Genomic DNA, 18,646 nt, shown 5'->3' with positions numbered 1-18,646 from the left:
TTACAGTCATTCCTGTTTCCTGCTGCATCAGGTCTTTTTGCTGACATGAGGAATTCTGAGTTAAATGCACCTGGGGCTGAACCTTTTGCAAGCAACAGACACTAACAGTATTAGGTTAGGTCCACAAAATGGCACATTATCTTTACTGTTTCTGAAGTTAGGCTGAGGACCTGAGGGAAAATCCAGTTAGTAGGTGAGAAAATATGGTACCCAATGGGTGTGCACTGCAGTGTTTGCTTAAAAAGTTTGATTTGAGCTAGATCTGTTTGTGTTCTTAGGCTCCTGGGGAAACTTCATCTTGATAAATGTCTATACTGAAATGATACCATCCAACTGTCGTGCCTTAAGCCGGTAATTCATGAGCCCTTTGCTGTTGTGGCATAAGAAACTGGAATTTTGTGCTCCAATTCATTGAGTGCATTTGGGAATGAAAAAATCATAAATACTCTTGGGTTTAGTTCCCTGTTAATCTCATTACCATTGGACTTCCCTTTCTATCTCCTTACTTTTCCTGGCTACTAGAATAATTTTGGTGGTTTTATTGCCACGTATTTATGAAAAATATTAGCTGAAAACAGTTTTTCTGTAGTTATTTATCAGTTTTAGCACTGCTTACATCTACAGAGGCAAGGGACCACACTAATAAGTCATGTGCTCAAGTCTAATTTTAATTAACGTAGGCTGTTAAATGAACAAATGTTTTCAAGAAAGCTAGATCTATGAGGGACTGTGCAAGGCCTCTGCTGTCCATCTGCTACTCAGCAGCCTTGTCTGATGAGGTGTTAGAGTGATGGTGGAAATCAGTCAGCGCACAGAGCATATAGTCCTTCAGGAATAACTCCCGCACCCTTTGAGTAGTCATTTATTCACTATGATGCCAAACTATGGGCTGACCAGCCACCACATCTGTCTGAAAATGGAGTGGAGACATAAATCACAGAATTAGGGCAGAGCTAGCTAAATCCTTCTGAAACTTTTGTCAGCATGACTGAAGTGGAGTTTATGTCCCTGGTAGCTTATACTGAAGGAATGAAAGGGGTTGATCTAAGTCATTGGCTCTCAGAGCTGTTTTCTGTTCTGTGCAGTTGGATGAGTCTTAATCATTTAAAAATTGTTAATGATGTTGACCAACATCTCGGGTAGTGCCTTTATGATGCCAGAGGATGTTAAAATGATGTACACACTGTGGCCAGATTCTGGCCTGGTTTGCACCACCACCAGTTGCAGACTCGGTACTACTCCTGAACAGGTATCTCCCAACTTCATCTCTTATTGCCCCAAGAAAGCCACAGGGGCCTGATAATGCAACAGCCTGTGGGACCAGAGTGATTTCAATCACATTTTAATTTTAGAAAGGCATAATGTGGTAATCGAAGTGACCTTGGGAAAGTTCAATGATTCGTTAGAGATCCTGTGTTTCTGGTGCATGCTGGTGGGAAGTGATATAGCACTGCCTGCCCTGAGTGTGGCACACCTCCTGTGGTGAGGAAGGACTTTGTTGTTCTTCTCTCTCCTTCCCTGTGCTCGTTGAGTTCTGATGTCATTTTTCTCTCAACTGCAGGTCACTTCATGGGCAACAACACAGTGATTGATGTTTTGAGGAGAGAAGGGTACGAGATAGAACACACTCCAGCTGGACAAGCCATCAACAAGTAACCCATGCTTTTATCTAGCTGAGCAGCCATTGGGAGGGTGGGTTTGTAAGCAGTCATGAAGAGGTAGTGGCAGCTGGAACTATACCTAACACTGAGCTGGGATCCCTCTCTCCTCCCCAGCAGTTTGCTTTTATCTTCTATGAGCTAGTTTGGAAACAGGATTTCATTTGGTTTGGGTTTGGGTTTTTTGTGTTTTGTTTGGGCGATTTTTTGGTTGTTTGGGGTTTTTTTAATAAGTAAAAATATTTCCCCCCTGTAAGTTTTTAACTCTTAAACTAACAGCCGTAGAGCATGCATGCTTGGTTCATCAGATCTGGATGCTGCCTCATACCACATAGGCTTCCAGGCTCCTCCTTCCTCCCTTTTAAGTGTTTGACTGCCTTGCCTTTTAACACTCTCCTTTTACACTGCTGTTTTTGATTCTTTGTGATTACTCCCTCTCAGCCTGGAACCTGACTGCCCAGAGTCCACCCATCCTCTTTGCAAGCTGTCCCCATAACTGATGGCTCTCATATCCCCCGCTCTCTTCAGCATTTTTAAGCAAGTGCTTGCTGTTGTGAATCATCTTGCAGCTGTTCTTTGGAATATACCCTTACTGCCTCTTTTTATCTCTCACTGGGTGCCTTTATCCATCTCCATGGTTTCAGTAACTACAGAATGCCAACTAATCTCTTCCTCCACACTGCCGAGAATGACATGTGCTCTTGACTCACCTCTTCCTGGACTTCTTGCCACCAGCTTTGGGTCTGCAATCCTTGTCTCCCCCTTCTCCAGACTTTTGCCAAACATGTGCTCTTATGTCTCTCAGATATCCCCACTCTTCCTTACAGTCACTGCTAAAAGACCACAGTGGGAAAAAAGGTTTGATCCCAATTATGGTACTGTTTCCCTTTTATCCTCTGTGTCAGGCATGCTGTCCCTCACTGCTTACACCTCTGTTCCTCCTCCCCCACATTTCTGATATGGGGCTCTCAGGCAGGATGATCACCTTTTGTGCAGGGGGCACAGTGCAGAGTCTTGGTCTGTGCCAGGGGCTCCACAGATGTGGTGCAAAATAATAACAGATGTTTTTGTCATACTTTGGTTGCTTCACCTTTCTCTTTGCACCACTTTTGCGGCCTTTTTCAGACCATGAGATCCAAACTCTGGCAGGTCATGTTTTTGCTATGATTCTTGACATGGACATACATCATTAACTATATGTGCACTGAAACAAGCTGAGCCAAGACTCATCCACATGAATGCAATCCCTAACCCTGTTGCCAGCAATGGGCAGGTAGTCTGACATGGAGAAGCCCCCTGTGCTTCAGCACAGGACTTAATGATCCTGTAACACTTGAGTCATGCTAGCCAATCCAGTGTATCAGTGTTTACAGGGATAATCAAAAACATGCCTGCACTGATACTTTTGTGTTGATTTCCGCCTCCCCCCCCGCCCCGCAGAACATTCTTAGCTTAAGGATTCCTAAAACCAGCTATAGCAGCTTCTTAAAGCTTAATGACAGAGAGCTTAATATGTACTTGAGAACAAACAAAATCTGATACTGCTCTTTAAAGGTGTAGCTGTAAGGAAATCAAGGGCAGTCAGCTGTGGAAAGGAGGGCTAGATCTTCACCCATCAGGAAGGTAGGTATCAATGATACTAGGGGTAGCTGGACATCCAGTTCTCTGACCACATCATGGGAGTTCATTGTCCAGTCAGTGACTCTTGTGCCTTTGAAAGCCCTCAGTTTGGCACTGGTTGCATCTCAAACCTTTCATTAGGACTACCGGACAGAACGTCTTTCCTGAAGTCTTGATTTTAAAGCTGAGTGAAGAAGCTAAAGAAGATGGCACTTCAGTGTTTTCTTTGAGAAAAGGTGTTACCATTTTTGGATGACTTGGAAACATTTAAAAATATGAAATGAGTTTCAAGAAAAATGTGAGTTCTGAAGGAGAAGAGCATTTGAGGTGAGGGAAAGACCTGTGGCAAGAGTATGTCAGAGTCCTGGGGGCTGGATGGGGGGTTTCACTTGATTGGTATCCTGGGCATGTTCTAGGAGCAAATACCAGGGCAGTCTGTGTCAATAAATGCAGTCCAGCCCATGTAAATGTGGAACCATATCCAGCTACTGTCCTAGATAGCAGTGCTGCATGCAGTCCAGTCAGTACCTGTGGACTATTTTACAGGACAAAATTGACAGAGGAAAAAACTGACAAGTCGTTGAACTGAGACAGAGCACTCAAATGGCTGTTCTACTGTTGGATACAGTAGGGGATGTTAGCTGAGCGGTCCTAAAACAAGAGGATGAGGAAGTCTGCAATTGTCTCCCTTCCCTGCAACATGACATTGTGCAGTAGCAGCACATTCTGCTGCTTCCTGTGTTCTGGCTAAACAGAAGGTCCCTTCTGAGGTATCTGTGTGTAGGAACACAGAAAGACGGGATCATTATGCATGTTTTCCTGTAATGAGCAAACTGCTGAGTGCAGTCACACAATTTCACCTGCAGGCAGGGCTGCCTGAGGTGTCCTGCCCATCTGCAGTGGGAAGGGGTGAACGCCCATAGTGGAGTATGGAGGCAGGAGGACTACTTTGTGGTGTCACCAAAGCAAGGAAGGCAAAAGAAGGTGCTCCAACTGTGTAGCAGTGCAAAGGACAGTTTATAAATAGTGCCACAAATTCAGTCAAGCTCCTACTGTTTTATTTCGTGCTTTAACTGTTGTTCCTGATTTTAGAATGCATATGTATATTGCAAAATATTAATCATATAATCACAGCTGTAATTAAGGTGCTTCCTGACTCCTCCCTTAGCGGCTGTGCTGGGAGAGGGAACTGGCCTTGGGAAGAAGGACGTGCTTTTGCATTGTGTGCCTTTTCCTGTGGTTGCTTAGTCGGGCCCTGGAAGAATTACCTGCAGAAAGTATTGCGAAGGAGGTTATGTATAGGAGTGTCTGTTGTTAGCAGTGTTCTGAGGCTGCAGGTGTCAGAATAAATGGCTGGCCATGCAGGATGGATGTCATCCTGGCTGTGCCTGTAGCAATGCTGAGCTCCAGCATGGTATGGCCATGAGTTTGGTAGGGGAGGCTGCAGGCAGCAGGGCACACTAATCTACAGGGGAGGGCTGGTGCCCACTCTGTGACTTTCACAATTAAGGAACAGATACAGTGAAGAGAAATTGGGGAAAAGGAAACCATAAGCAGAGGACCTTCAGAGAGACAAATCAGGACACTGGAGACAACTGGGGAGGGTCACTCTGTAAGGCAGAGTTAAAGAGTGGTGATGTGAAGGTGTTGTGGAGGAGAGCCAAAGGGTTGTGACACTTCAGAGATGATAAAGTGGGAGTGTGACAATTACAAGGATTTGGAAAGAGTTTGATAGCCCAAAACCCATTCTGCACCAGTCTGTTACATAAAGTTCACCATGTGATCAGTCTGTGATTTTCCTTGCAGGAAATAAGATCAAATCCTCTTCATTTTCCATCTACTCTCTCAGTCATGTTCCAGTCCACAACTTCACTTCTCCTTCTCCAGGATGGACCCTCTTTATTGTCCATCAAGGAGATGTGCCCACAGTGATGGGCTAGCTTGAAAACTGCGGCCACGCTGAAACACATCTCCTCCTGGACCTCCTCCTTTCGAGGCCATTGCAAGGCAGAAGGGAAACACACTATAGTTCTGGGAAGGTTTCACTGATTGAAGCCAGGTTTCTGCACAGTGGTCTGTGGTCTTCTGTTACATTTCCAAATTTCAGCCCGAGCCAGGCTCCAATTTTGCCTTGTTACAGAAGACTGCTGCATCTCTTCTCTTTATGAAGTAGCCATAAAGATCAGTCAGATATTTTTGTTGTGCTCTGTGTATCCATAGAGTGGATTGAGTTTGTCCCAAGATGCTGATGAACAAGTAAAGAGGGGGAATCTCTTTGTTCGAAACAACAAGAAGTATGGGCCGGCAAAGCCATGAGTGGATAGGAGACTGCAGACTGCCTGCCTTGGGGTATAGATGAGGAGATGTTGCTTGCTCTAAGGATAATGAAACAGAACTTAGGTAATCAGGGTGGAGCTGATTGTTTCTTCAATGTATCACCTTCGCACTAACCTGGGTAAGCATAGCCCTTAGAGCTTTTTCTGGGGGTTCCACTGAGTGTTCCTTCAGACTTCCAAGATTTGTCTTGTGAGAGAGTTTGTATGTGCACGTAGTCTCACTGCAGTATCTCACTTGCTGGAGCTGCTCTGAAATTCCAGATAATGCTGCCAGCCTAATACAGGATCTGTGCAGCTAGAAAGCTGAAGGCCTGACTCCTACTCCCTCATTACTTCCTATAAATGTATGCAAAACTCACTTCTGTGTTGTGGGAGAGCTGCGGTTGCTTAGCCTCCTCCCATCCATGTGGACCTCCATACTTGTCTGATACAATCCTTTAAAACCACCATTTCATGCTCCTTGGTGTGCTTATCTGATTGGCAGGACAGCATTATCTCCTTTTGCAGATCAGCATGAAGACAGTAAGTGCTTACACTAGAAGTCAATGCCACAATAGTGAGTTGAGCTCTGGTCTCTTATGTGTCAGACATGTCCCCTGACCTGATGTTTTATAAAGGCTATGCATTCACTGCTCTGTACCATCTGGCTTCATGAAAGAGAAAACGAGATGACAGTGAACTTGGCACTGCCACAGCTAGTCTGCTTCCAGTTGCTGCAGACTAGATGGCCCAAAGGGTTGCTTAATGGTATATTGAGCCATTGCCTTCAAAGACAATAATTTGCAAGATCCGTTTCTGCAGCCATGACCACAGTCTGTGGACTAGCTTATTACTTACCTTCTCCACCAGTGACAGTTGTTGATCTAGGACTGGTTCCTTCAGCTAGTTCGCCTTAGTTATCCTGTCCCTGCCCCTTCCGCCTGCTCCCCAGGTTAGTTGGCACTGAGCGGGTATTGCTGAAAGGAATAATCTGGTCTGTTCTGCAGTGCATCAGGCTAGAGAAGTATGGTTTGACCTCCTCTGACTTTGAGGGTGATTCCTTTTTTGTCTCTTTCTAGACATGAAAAGTTATTCCCAAGAGTTATTCCGCTCTGGGCCAGACTGCATTCTTACCTCAGTTTCAGATTACCTCTTTTCCAAAGCTTTTTTCATTAAAGAGAACTATTTTGATCAGAATATTGACTTAAGGAAGAGGGGGCAGGAATACAAGTCAGAGAAATAAGCATCCAGCCAATATGCCAGGGAGAAACACCTGTTTTATATGTGCCTTAATAGTATCTGTACCAGGATTCTGCCTCAAAGCCCTTTCAAAAATTTCTGTTTTCCCTCCTTCTTCCAGCAGAACCCCCCCCCAAACCTTGTTAGCCTTTTCATCGTCGTCACCGGCACACAGCCCATATGTTGCATCCCAGGAACTCCCACTGCCATTGCACCCCTGGAAGGAGGAGGAGGAGGAGGAGGAGCTCCTGCCTCACCTGCTGCTCCCTGACAGCGTTGATGTACTGGAGAAGATAGACAGGAAGTACAAAAAGAAGAAGAAGCAGCAGCAGAAGAAGCAAAGATTACGACAGTTTAACGACCTCTGGGTTCGCCTTGAAGAAAGGTAGCTAATGGCTGGGGAGAGAGGAGGGTTTGTCATGCAAACTGGACTTTAATTTAGACTGATTAATCCAGTATGCCAAACTTTTGCAGGGGCTAGATACATGCTGAGGGCAGGATCTGACCTTCCCCTCACTGTGATTCTTGCTGAAACATTTACTCAAGGCTGCTTGTGCTCTTAGTGACAAAATAGCTTCTTCTGCATGGTTAGGTTTGTGGAAAATTAGGCATAACACAAGTGGAAGCCTTGTCTAGAGCATTTTGCATTTGGGCTTGAGGGACTGTGAGCATATGGTAGTCCTCTTTATCACAGAAGGCTGGGTCCAGTGGTAGATGGTACAGATCAAAGCCTTGGACCTTTATCCAAGAGCTGCTGTGTATGTGGAAACTGTCATATCTGGCATATGTGCTCCTTGCATTTGGACAGTATTTATACAGTATTTCCAGTCTCTGTATTCTTGCATATAAGCCCCATGGCATTACTGGAGATCTGGAAAGTGGGATGGAAAACTAATGGATGATGGAGTTAATATAAAAAATGGAGTGTGTTGTGGGGCAAGGGTTCACACATACCACCTAGTTTTCATCCAGAAGAGCTTACTCACCTACAAGAACTACAGCAGCCTGCAAAGAAAAAAGCCAACTTCTTCCTCACTAGCTATACTTAGGCTTGTGGCCGAATGTGTACCTTAATGTTTCCCTCCTGTCAGATAACACACAGACCCAAGTCTGCTCTCTTTTGTACTTCGTGTCTCTGCTTGCATCTCTGCCACACTCAGGTTGAAAGCGTTTTATTTTTGTGGCACTGTAAATAACTAGACAGGTCAGGATGATGCAGAAAAGCCTGTAGCTCCTGAAATGAAGCCTGTATATTCTTTTTTTTTTTCCTCTGAAGAATATTTCTTCCTGCTCCTCAAGGTACTGAGTATATCAGGGTTCTCCTATGCCTCTCCTATCACATCCCTTGGCCCCAGCTGTACCACTGCTTTGAGTAATACATTGCTCAGGCTGGCTGCAAGCGGCTGCAGCAGTTGTTGTTCTGTTCCATTCAGCCATTGCCAGACTTTTTAGACCAGAGTCCTTTTCCTCTTTTGTAGAGTAGTTTTGTGCCTTCTCTCTGGTCCTTCTTCCAACCTAAGTGTGAGTACTTTGGAGAGAGAGGGAGACAAATGCACATGGTGGTTTGCATGCCCACTGACAGACCTACACACAGTCCAAGATTCACCAGTACAACAAATCCTCATATTGATCACTTTTGATTTTGTCTTTTATTGTATCATTTACTTTCTATTAATGCAGTTGATACTAGCTGTTTGTGAATAGGTTTTTGGAGCTTCTCTTGACAGCCCGATTAGTTGAAACCCTAAGGAATGATCTGGAGTCTTTATGATCTCAAGCTCCCACCCTGCCTACACACTGCCATGTTCAGTTTTCACACGCAGTTGTTCCCATGAATCTCAGGGAAGTCAACAGGTGCCCTGATGCGAGATACGCATTACACTTGCAGCATCAGTGCCTTCAGAAGGAGAGGGAAGATGGGAGGATGTGCTACTGTGCCTAAATTGGATGTATATTAGGGCTACATACTGGATTGCAAGTACTGCAAGGCAATAGTGAGGTAACAGCAAAGCTGATGATGACAGCTTTAGAAACTACTGCATAAATACGGAAGCAGCAAATGCCTCCTTTCCTTTTCTTCTTTTGTAATGTTTCCTTTCTTCCCCTACTAATTAAGTCATCCTTTGTGCTAGAAACTTACCCAGGTGCTAGGTGACAAATTCTTTTTAGAGGTGAGTCCTTAGTAGGTTAGAGCTTGAACGTATGGAGATGGAGTTGTGTGATAGAACTGGGAAAGACAAGTGATGCTTATTGCTGCCTGGGAGACTGCTGCACCCTTACTGCAAAGGGAAAGCCACGAGTGTCAGACAGGCAGCTGTCATTTACGCACAGCCCCGGCCCGTGCTCTGGGTTTAGTCTTTGTAAAGCCAGGGGAATCGCCACCATCTCTGCCCCACCACCCGCGTGTGCAAGCAGTCTATGCCGCTGCGGGCTGCCCGGGCAGGCGTGGGCTGAGCTGACAGCCCCACCTCGTGGCACAGCCGAGATGTGTCCCCACGGAAATCCAGACCCTCTGGGCTCAAGCTCGCACGTGTGCAGGGCATGTCTCACTGCGAGTCAGCCCTTGCTATAAGCGTTCCCCGGGGTGCCCAGGCACAGGTAAAGCTGTTGGGTTTCTTATGCGTGGGCCTTTCACAGCTTTCCCCCTGTGAGCCTGGAAATGTGAAAAGCGCAGCTCAAGTGATTTAAATACAGTCTTGTAGTGGGCTTGGCAGAATTGCTTTGGTTCGTGCTCCTGTATGCATCAGCTGTCAGCTGTATTTCTTTGATGTGCTGCCAGCTGGCTTCTCTCCACTTACTGTTCAAACCTTCTGTGGGGGCTTTTTGGGTAAGGGTAAGTGTTTTTAAAAAGGGTACTAATTGCCTTCAATTTCCCAAAGCATTTTTGCTTAATGCAGCTGACCAAAATAAGGTGAGAATGGTGCACAGCAGCTGGGGAGTGGGTGCAGGAGAAATGACTCTCCTTTTATGTTTGGCAGGTAGACTTGCTTTTAATTTGTCCAAATTTGTCTTCTGGTTCCACACAGCACCATGAGGCCCTGGGGTGTATGTCAGCCTTAAAGCTGTGGGGTCAAGAATGGCTTTCAATCCATTGCTGAAGAGAACAACACCTGTGTAGTATCAGCCCTTCTGACTATTGACCTGCCATGGTGTGGGAGCTCCCCCAGTTCAGGACAGTTGGTGTCAGCAGCCTGGAGCATTAAAATTTCTTTCCTCCATCACCTTGCCATAATGGGAGTTCGGCATCATGTAGGCTCTGACTCAGTTCTTGTTAACCACCACCTCAGAGTCCTCACTGCCACTGGGAGATACTCTGGGATGTGATGATCTTTTCCCAGTGACTCTAGGATGTGTTTCTGGAAGTGGCTGTCTCCTTAAAGCATGTAATGTAAACCTTTTGTAATTCCTGATCTGTGGAAGGGAACATGCAGTATTGGAACAAGTTTGGTCCATGCTAAGATGCATGTACAGAAGCATGACTGGGGAAGATGGATTCAGCTGAAAGCAGGTGCCTCACTCCTGCTGTGCTCAGCAAGTGTCGCTGCAGGGACACTCCTCTGCAACAAAGCTTGTTTTGTTCTTAACGTATTTTCTGCTTAGCTGAAATGCACTAGGAATATGGTCACCTTATTCACCTGACTGTCTGCGTGGGAGCAATGGGCAGGCTGGCTGGGTAGACCTGAGTACAGGGCAGGTGTTTTGGTGCTGTCTTCACCCTCCTCAATCTCTTCCCTGTTCCTGCTCAATTGCTTTGCAGTTCAGTTGGGCAGCACCCTCGTCCATGTGGGCTGGCGTAGGAGCTGCCCATACCTGTGAGGAAGGGTCAAGTCAGCGCTCTGCCATTAGGAGACACAGTCCTTTGGTGAGCATGGAACCAGTACAAGAGACCGTTGCCAGGAGCCCAGAAGACTGACAGTGGGGCACAGAGGCTGACCACCTCCTGGTCTGTGGGCATCAGACAGTTCTGGGCTGGGTCTGGACTGACGTTCTTCTCTTGCCTTGCAGTGCTACTGACCCTCCTCCCCGGATCCGCATCATTAACGGCTACATCACGGTCGAACCCCAGCCCCGGGGCCATGGACGGTCTAGTCACTCTCGTGCAGACACCGGCAGCGCTCACCAGCTTTCACATTCTGTCTTCCTCCTCCTACTGATTTTGACTTTCCATATGATAAGACTGCATTGAAACATAGGGGGAGCCAAGCTGCAGGGCTCTCACCTTAAAAAGCAAAAAAGAAACTTATGTGAAAAAACAAAAATAGAAGACTCTGAGTGGCACGCCTGTTCTTTGGGGTGTTCTTCAACTGCCTCCTTTTCCTGAATCTGGATCATTAACACTGTTAACTGGTTTGACCTGCCCAATACAGGAGAAGATATTTTAATGAAAGTGTTATTTATCCTTCTCTTGCAGAAGAATGATTTCATGTTGTCCCATAATGCTTTGGGGAGATTATAATGTCGCTATAACATAGCTGTTGTTTAGCTGTATGAGCCCAGCTAAATTACATTTTTTTCACCTTCAGTGCCTTGTAAGAAGATTTACACACCACTAACTTGTTTATTAGAACAGAATATTTTGGTCACATGAGCACAGCTGGGAAAGAGAGGTTGGTATTTTAGGTCTCTACTGGTAATGCTTTTAATTCTTGCTTGTTAGGGCTCCGAATTACATATAAAGGTTCATGACAACACCTTCTACAATAGAATAAAACAGTAAAGACTTGTGAACACAATGTTTCTGCCGTCTGTTTGGTGCTGTTGTAAGATGGGTACCCCTGAACCTCCAAAGGCCAGACATGTCTCGTATGCATAAACCAATGTACATTTAAGAAAAAAAAAATTGCCTGGGGAGCTTCACAATCATACTGTTGGACGCTTCCAAGTTCTCAAAAGGTGATTGAGAAACCCAGATGCAGGTTTTCTGTCTCTTTTTAAATCACGAATATAATTGTTATTTTATAGCTGGATTCACTTTTGGGGAGAAAGGGCTTTCTTTTCCTATTCTGCACAGTTAGACTTCATCATAGGAAATCCTTACAAGTTTTCTACTGATTTCAATGGAAATTCTCAGACCTTCCAAATTGTTTTAAGCCCTTCACTGTCAAAATGGACATGCTGTTGAGTGTTGGATGTAGGAAGCTTGGAAGTCATGATGAATGGTTTTCTGTATTTGTACAGGACATCTTCTTGTGATCATACTGACTCAAATTTTGTCAGCAACATTCCCTCTTTCATGTTATGGGGGTTTCATTGCCTGGGAAGGTCTCATAAGATTCATCCACGGGAGGATGTGGAGCCAATGTGCTGAGCCTGGAACCTTGGAAACACAGCAGTCACCTGCCCCAGTGAGACAACAAACCCTCAGGCTTCCCTTCCTGTGCATGTGCTTCACTACTTTTTTCATTGCCTATATAAAGTACCTCTTTTTCTCATCCTTCTTCTGCACATTGGAGGAGGAGCAAATGGTTCTAGCTTTCCTAACAGGCTTTTCATCTCTTAATCTCAAATTTCAGGCCCCCTTCAGAAGGACTGAACCTGAACAAAGCCTCTGTTTGCTGAGGAAAACAGAGAAAGGAGAGGCTAAATATTGAAGTTTGCAGCAGCACTGTGGGGAATGAAATATGTCTGGGCTGGGGTAGAAGATGGCACCATCTCATTGTATATTCCTTCTTACAGGGAATACTACAAGACCTCAGGGTCCCAAACGCATTCTGGCTTCCTTGGCTTTACACAGCAGCCAGGCTGGTGATGTGCTCTCCCCTGTCTCTCTCCCTTGTTGATCTTTCACTGGTGTAAACTGTCATAGACCTGGTGGGTCCGGAGCTATTTTCCTTGGCCTGAATATGACCTGAGGGAAGCAGATTGGATGGGGGATAGCTTAGTTAAAAAGATGCATTGCAAGCCTGACAAACTGAGCACATAACTTGTATATTTACCACTGCGTCTGAGGGGGCCACCAAAAACATTACGTCAGAGTGTGTTCTGCCACTTGCTAGCCTATGCATTGGTATTGCTTGTCCTCTCCCAATCCTCTGTCCTTCAGAAGTGCACGATGAGGTGTGTGGCACAGGTCCAGAGGGCTCTGGAAGCACTGGGAGAAGGGGCTGAGGCAGAGCTTCCATCTCTTTTCTCCATTACAAGACAAAGGCTGCTGTGTAAGATACCCCGAGGCTGACTTTTCCCGTTGTTCCCTCCTCTGTGGTTGCTCCTGAGCTTTGTCTCTGTGAGGGGAGCTGAGTAGAGTGGAACAGCCACCAACGTTTTTCTTAGGTTGGCATGAGGGAAGAGTAATTACACAACACTCGGGAACAACAGAGACCTGAAGTAGCACTATGGATAATTCAGTTCTGGTGATGTAACTCACTTTGTAGCCTGTTTGCAAGTGCCTGACTGTGTCAGGGAAATAAAGATGTCCTTAAACGGTGGTGGATTGTGTGCCTACAGAGGCTGCATCTTGGGAGTCTTTCTGCGAAGTAATCAAATTCTTTCAAGGTATTTTTGAGGGTCTCATGGGCTTGGTTTGATACCTGTGAACTACACTAGTGGCTCATACCCCTCACTTTTTCCTCCACACCAGTCATTGCTGACTGGCCATGGGACACTGAAGTCTTGAGACTGTGACTGGCATGGAGAGCAGAGCCTTACTCCAGCTGCACGTGCTACTCAGCTGTTTACAGTGACCACTGGGGAGTGCTAGGTTTGGGTCCAGTTGTTTCTCCCTAGTTCCACAACAAGAAAAGTTTGCCAAAATTGGAACAGCCTGAGGAGCCATCTTAATGGCCACGGTCTGCTCAGGTACCTCCCTTCTCTGGGCCACAGAGCATCAGGAAAGCAAGCATTCCCATCATGTGCCTGGAAGACTTCACTGTCCCTCTAGCTGTTCTTCCAAACAATTGAGGTAGCTTTTGTTGCCTTGCAATTGAGATTCAGTCAGGCTTGTGATGAGTAGCAGACTTCATCAGAAATCACTGTGAAGGTACAGGTATTTCTTTTCTTTCAGTGCAGGGGCTGAAATCTGTTGTCTCCTGAGCTAGGTGCTTTCACATCCTGTAAGTGCTATAACAAAGTGTTCTTTCTTTTATCTGAACAACCTGGTCTCCCTTTTCATTCTCTTTTCTTTGTACTTACTAATTAGCCTGTGCATTTTGCTGTTCCCCTCCTTGCTTAAATTGTTTTCATCTGTTTTGAGATGATTGAGACTCTTGCCATGGGTTCTTTGTGGTCAAGATTTCTTTCTCTGTTGGGAGGCTGTTATTTGCAAAGTTATTAGCAGAAATCAAAAACCTACCCACTTCAAAATGTTCTGGTTTGATAATATAATTCCACACACCCCCCCGGATTAACTTGTAGTGTTGGAGAACATAGGTTGTAACCATCACTGATGTTCAGCAGTGTATTGTGAATTCTTGTGAATATTTGTTGCTTGACTATGCTTAGCTAATGGACTATTGTGTTATGACATATATGCTTTTTAATTATTATAAAACTTCACATTTATGTATATAGCTAGGAAAAACAGGCAGACAAACATCCTCCTTGGGCAAAGGGCTTGCTCATAAATTCCTGTTTCTTGAGGTAGTCAGCACTTGCACTTTATTTCTACTTGCTGATGAAATGGACCAGGTGTTAGACACCATTTATTTTGAACTTCCAGCTACCTCCTGCAATTTCACAGCTTTTCCTTTCTGCTGGTGGTCGCTTTTAACACATTGAAGTTTTATTTTCCGATATGATATTTAGTTAGCAACTGGGATTTCTTGTGAAGCATTGCAGGAGGCATGAGTTCCCTCAATGTGTTTTCATACACAGTAATGTGCTCTTACCTGACACAGCTTTCTGTGAACTGCGAATGCCCCCTAGCGAGCTGGCAATCCAGTGCTGGTTTACTTTCAAACCTTTTTAGATTAGGATGTGAAAAATAAAATTACTGAAAGAAAAAAAAAAATTCTTGTTCTTCAGATAGGGTCTAAAAATGTACACATCCCTCCTAAGCAATAATTACAACAATGTGAGAGGGGGATGCATAAACTGTGTGGATTACCTCACTCCAACTCTGACACGCCTTAAGGACGTCCCCATGCTTGTGTATCTTAAAGGTGCAGTAGCATAAAAGAACACAGAATAATGCAAAAAACCTTGCTCAGTGATCCACTTTTCTTTCTTCTCACTTTGAAACTTTGGAAAGAGGGTGTTTTTTCTGTTTTTAACCATTCATATAGTGAAATTATACTGATAAAACAGATCAGAGGGAAAAAAGTGCAGGAGTTACAGAAGGCAAGTAAATAAATAGAAATGAAGAAATCTAAGCATTTGGTTTCTTTTTTTTCCTCTGTGCTCCTTTTGTAGCCTCTGCAACAAGGCTTCAGGGGAAAATACAGTGCTCTTCAACTGGGGAAAAAAAAGCCAGGCACTAGAAGAGCAGAGCCCTCTCTTTAAACACCAGGGTATTCTTGTGGCTGGTCTGTTCTCTTCCTGGTGGAGTTGAAGCTCCAATTACTCCATTAGTAAGATAACAAGCTGGTATAGTTCAGTAGGTTGTTATGGTCCCTTTTGATCAGCTATTTAAAACACTGTGACACAGTCAGTGTGTAGAAATCAGGCTGAAATCTCTTACTTAAGATAACCAAGTGTATTGGTTTTGTGTGGCAAGGTTTTGGTAGCGGGTGGGGTTACAGGGGTGGCTTCTGTAAGAAGCTGCTGGAAGCTTCCCCTGTGTTCGACAGAGCCCATACCAGCCGGCTCTAAGACAGACCCGCCGCCGGCCAAGGCCGAGCCAATCAGCGATAGTGGTAACGCCTCTGTGATAACATTTTTAAGAAGGAAAAAAAGTTGGGACGGCGGTATTCGGCAGCCGGAGAGAGGAGTGAGAACATGGAAGAGAAACAACCCTGCGGACACCAAGGTCAGTGAAGAAGGAGGGGGAGGAGATGCTCCAGGCGCCGGAGCAGAGATTCCCCTGCAGCCCGTGGTGAAGACCATGGTGAGGCAGGCTGTCCCCCTGCAGCCCATGGAGGTCCACGGTGGAGCAGATATCCACCTGCAGCCCGTGGAGGACCCCACGCTGGAGCAGGTGGGTTCCCGAAGGAGGCTGTGACCCCGTGGGAACCCCGCGCTGGAGCAGGCTCCTGGCAGGACCTGCGGATCTGTGGAGAGAGGAGCCCACGGAGCAGGTTTTCTGGCAGGACTTGTGACCCCGTGGGGGGCTCACGCTGGAGCAGTCTGTGCCTGAAGGACTGCACACCGTGGAAAGGACCCATGCTGGAGCAGTTCGTGAAGAACTGCAGCCCGTGGGAAGGACCCACGTTGGAGAAGTTCGTGGAGGACTGTCTCCCGTGGGTGGGACCCCACGCTGGAGCAGGGGAAGAGTGTGATGAGTCCTCCCCCTGAGGAGGATGAAGCGGCAGGAAATAACGTGTGATGAACTGACTGTAAACCCCATCCCCGTCCCCCTGTGCCGCTGGGGGGGCATTTTTTGTCTTCAGGAGCAACCACTACGCGTACTGAAGCCCTGCTTCCCAGGAAGTGGCTAGACATCGCCTGCTGATGGGAAGTAGAGAATAATATCATTTGTTTTTCTTTGCTTTCGCGCGCGACCTTGGCTTTCAGTTTATTAAACTGTCCTTATCTTGACCCACGAGCCTTTGGTTATATTTTCTTCCCCCTGTCCAGTTAAGAAGGGGGAGTGATAGAGCGGCTTTGGTGGGCACCTGGCATCCAGCCAGGGTCAACCCACTACACCAAGGAATGTGCTTTAGAAGATGTATTTCTCCAGTGGCTTGCTGTCTAGAAAATCTGGACAAAACATGTCATTTACCCTTTATCACAAAAAATAAAATCTAAGCCATTAAAATTAATAAAAGAAAGGGTGATCTTGTTATAGCCATTGTGAAACTGATTACCATTTTCTACCGTTCTACTCTGCTTCATCCAGACTGCTATCCTGGAACCACCAATGAATGCACATGAGGTTTATTCAGGTCAGGTCTCATGCTGAATTTAATTTACCTTTCAAGATCACAGTTACCCCTATTACAGCGCAGGTTTGTCCTTCTTGAGAAGACTGTATGTATCAGTAAAGGCTGAAAAAAGTCTCTATCACAATGTATTAACATTCCTGCCTGCAAGCAGGCCACAGCTAGACTGAGTGTGTTAAACAGAATAAAATAAGAAGCACACTGCATTGCTGGATGTTTCAGGTGCTTCAAAATGGTAACAGTCATCCAGCATTTATACTCTGAAGACTGCTCTGAAGATACCTATGGTCTAGGCAAAGAATTGAGGGTCCTGCCTTTGGTCCCCTGAATCTTTCTGAGGTGTGTGTCTTTCCAGCAGTGTTCAGCTATACCTTTTCCAAGAGCTAGGTTTTCCAGTCCTCAAGCAGCCAGCTATTTCCTGTTGGTGTACAGGGAACCAGGCATCAAACAGTTCAGAAAACCTCCACCCCACAAACATTCTGTTTGACCGTGGCTAAATTACCTCTGATTATATGACTTGTATTTCGAGTCACTTAATCCTTCAGGTCACAAAACCTATGGAGAGTTAATTCCCTCCTGCACTGCAAAAAGTGAAAGCTTTGGATTTTAAAACATCATTTCTATGTGTCTTGATATCATTTGTCTGTAGATGCATAAATAATTGAATAGCCAGTATGACTAATCCTTTGCTGTCATAGCTCTCTCCCTGATGCTTGCTACAAATGACTACAGGTCTTTTGTGCATTCTCTTTTATTTTGTTTAACACCCTCCCTTCAAGGCACTATAAGTTTATGCAGCTGAAGACAAGGAACAGTATTTTGCCTTTGTTTCCTGACAATTGTTACTATTTGTGCATTGTCTCAGTTCTCCCTCCTCTTCTGCAACTCCCACCTGGCTCCGAATCAGTTTGTGCAATTGTAGGCAGTACCAGCAGAAGGTCGAGGGACCTGCTACTGCCTCTGGGGACCTCACAAAACAGGGAGCAGTGCTAATGCCTTTTTGCTGTCAGGTAGCTCTGGCGTTAAAATATTGGGTAAGACCTGTTTTCAGCTCGCTCTCTGCAGGAGGGGGTTTGAAGCCACAGCTCCTCCAGGTGCAGTCTAGCACCCTCTGAGAGGTTAACTGGGGGGAGATAGTTCCTCTCTGTTTAGAGTGCATGGAATATGTAAATATTTCTTCAGCAGTGGGTGAGCATAACTTAAGAGCTGATTACCAGCATCTGCCAGGGATAGCTGTGATCAGCCGCTGGAAGGCCGCCTTCCTGCAGCCATTTCTGTACTGTGTATTTGATAGTCATTGGATACAACACATAAACATTCCTGGGACATGTTTGGGGTTATCAAGTGGTGGCAGAGTATCTCAAAAGATGCACACAACACTGATGATCAGCCCTCTGAATGATTCAAACCTTGCATACTTGCAGTATTTACCATTCTCAGTTAGTGCATATGACACAACATACACTGGGAATATCAACCCTGTCCAAAATGGTTTTGCCTACTGTATGTCTTCTCAGTACAGTAAGCCAGGTTGAGACTGGTCTGATTAGCTGCTGGTGGAGCCAGAGTCCTTGAGGACTGAGAGCTGGTGCTCCCTTTATGGAGTTGCACCAGGTGGTATATAGAGGGCCAAAGCAGCTCTGACCCTGTGATTAATAGGGAAATAGAGCTCTTAACAAAGCTGCACTGATCACTTCAGATAAAAAAAACCCATAGAGTGTTCATCTCCTTCTTCCACCTTCTAGAAACCAAAGCTTTGAATTTTTTAAAGCCCCTCTTATTAAGTTAGTATTCACTATAATCTTATAAACTTTTGTGTAGAGTTCAATGGAAGGAGGTG

General features: G+C 45.4%; 1 protein-coding gene across 3 annotated transcripts in view; it reads left to right on the top strand.

The window, feature by feature from the left end:
- Nucleotides 1-11,565, top strand: part of TRABD2A (TraB domain containing 2A) — an 81,531-nt gene extending 69,966 nt beyond the window's left edge. For 2 of the 3 annotated variants that reach the window (XM_052777467.1, XM_052777464.1), the window contains 3 exons: nucleotides 1,562-1,652; nucleotides 6,954-7,217; nucleotides 10,838-11,565. In XM_052777467.1, coding sequence (XP_052633427.1) covers nucleotides 1,562-1,652; nucleotides 6,954-7,217; nucleotides 10,838-11,018 — 536 coding nt within the window. In that variant the 3' untranslated portion in view covers nucleotides 11,019-11,565. The remainder of the gene's footprint in view (nucleotides 1-1,561; nucleotides 1,653-6,953; nucleotides 7,218-10,837) is intronic. The other variant, XM_052777466.1, reaches the window with a different exon arrangement.
- Nucleotides 11,566-18,646: the final 7,081 nt, after the last annotated feature.

Source organism: Harpia harpyja, chromosome Z, assembly GCF_026419915.1.
Source record: "Harpia harpyja isolate bHarHar1 chromosome Z, bHarHar1 primary haplotype, whole genome shotgun sequence".
NCBI classification, from domain to species: domain Eukaryota; kingdom Metazoa; phylum Chordata; class Aves; order Accipitriformes; family Accipitridae; genus Harpia; species Harpia harpyja.
This window is presented reverse-complemented; position numbering and strand designations above follow the sequence as displayed.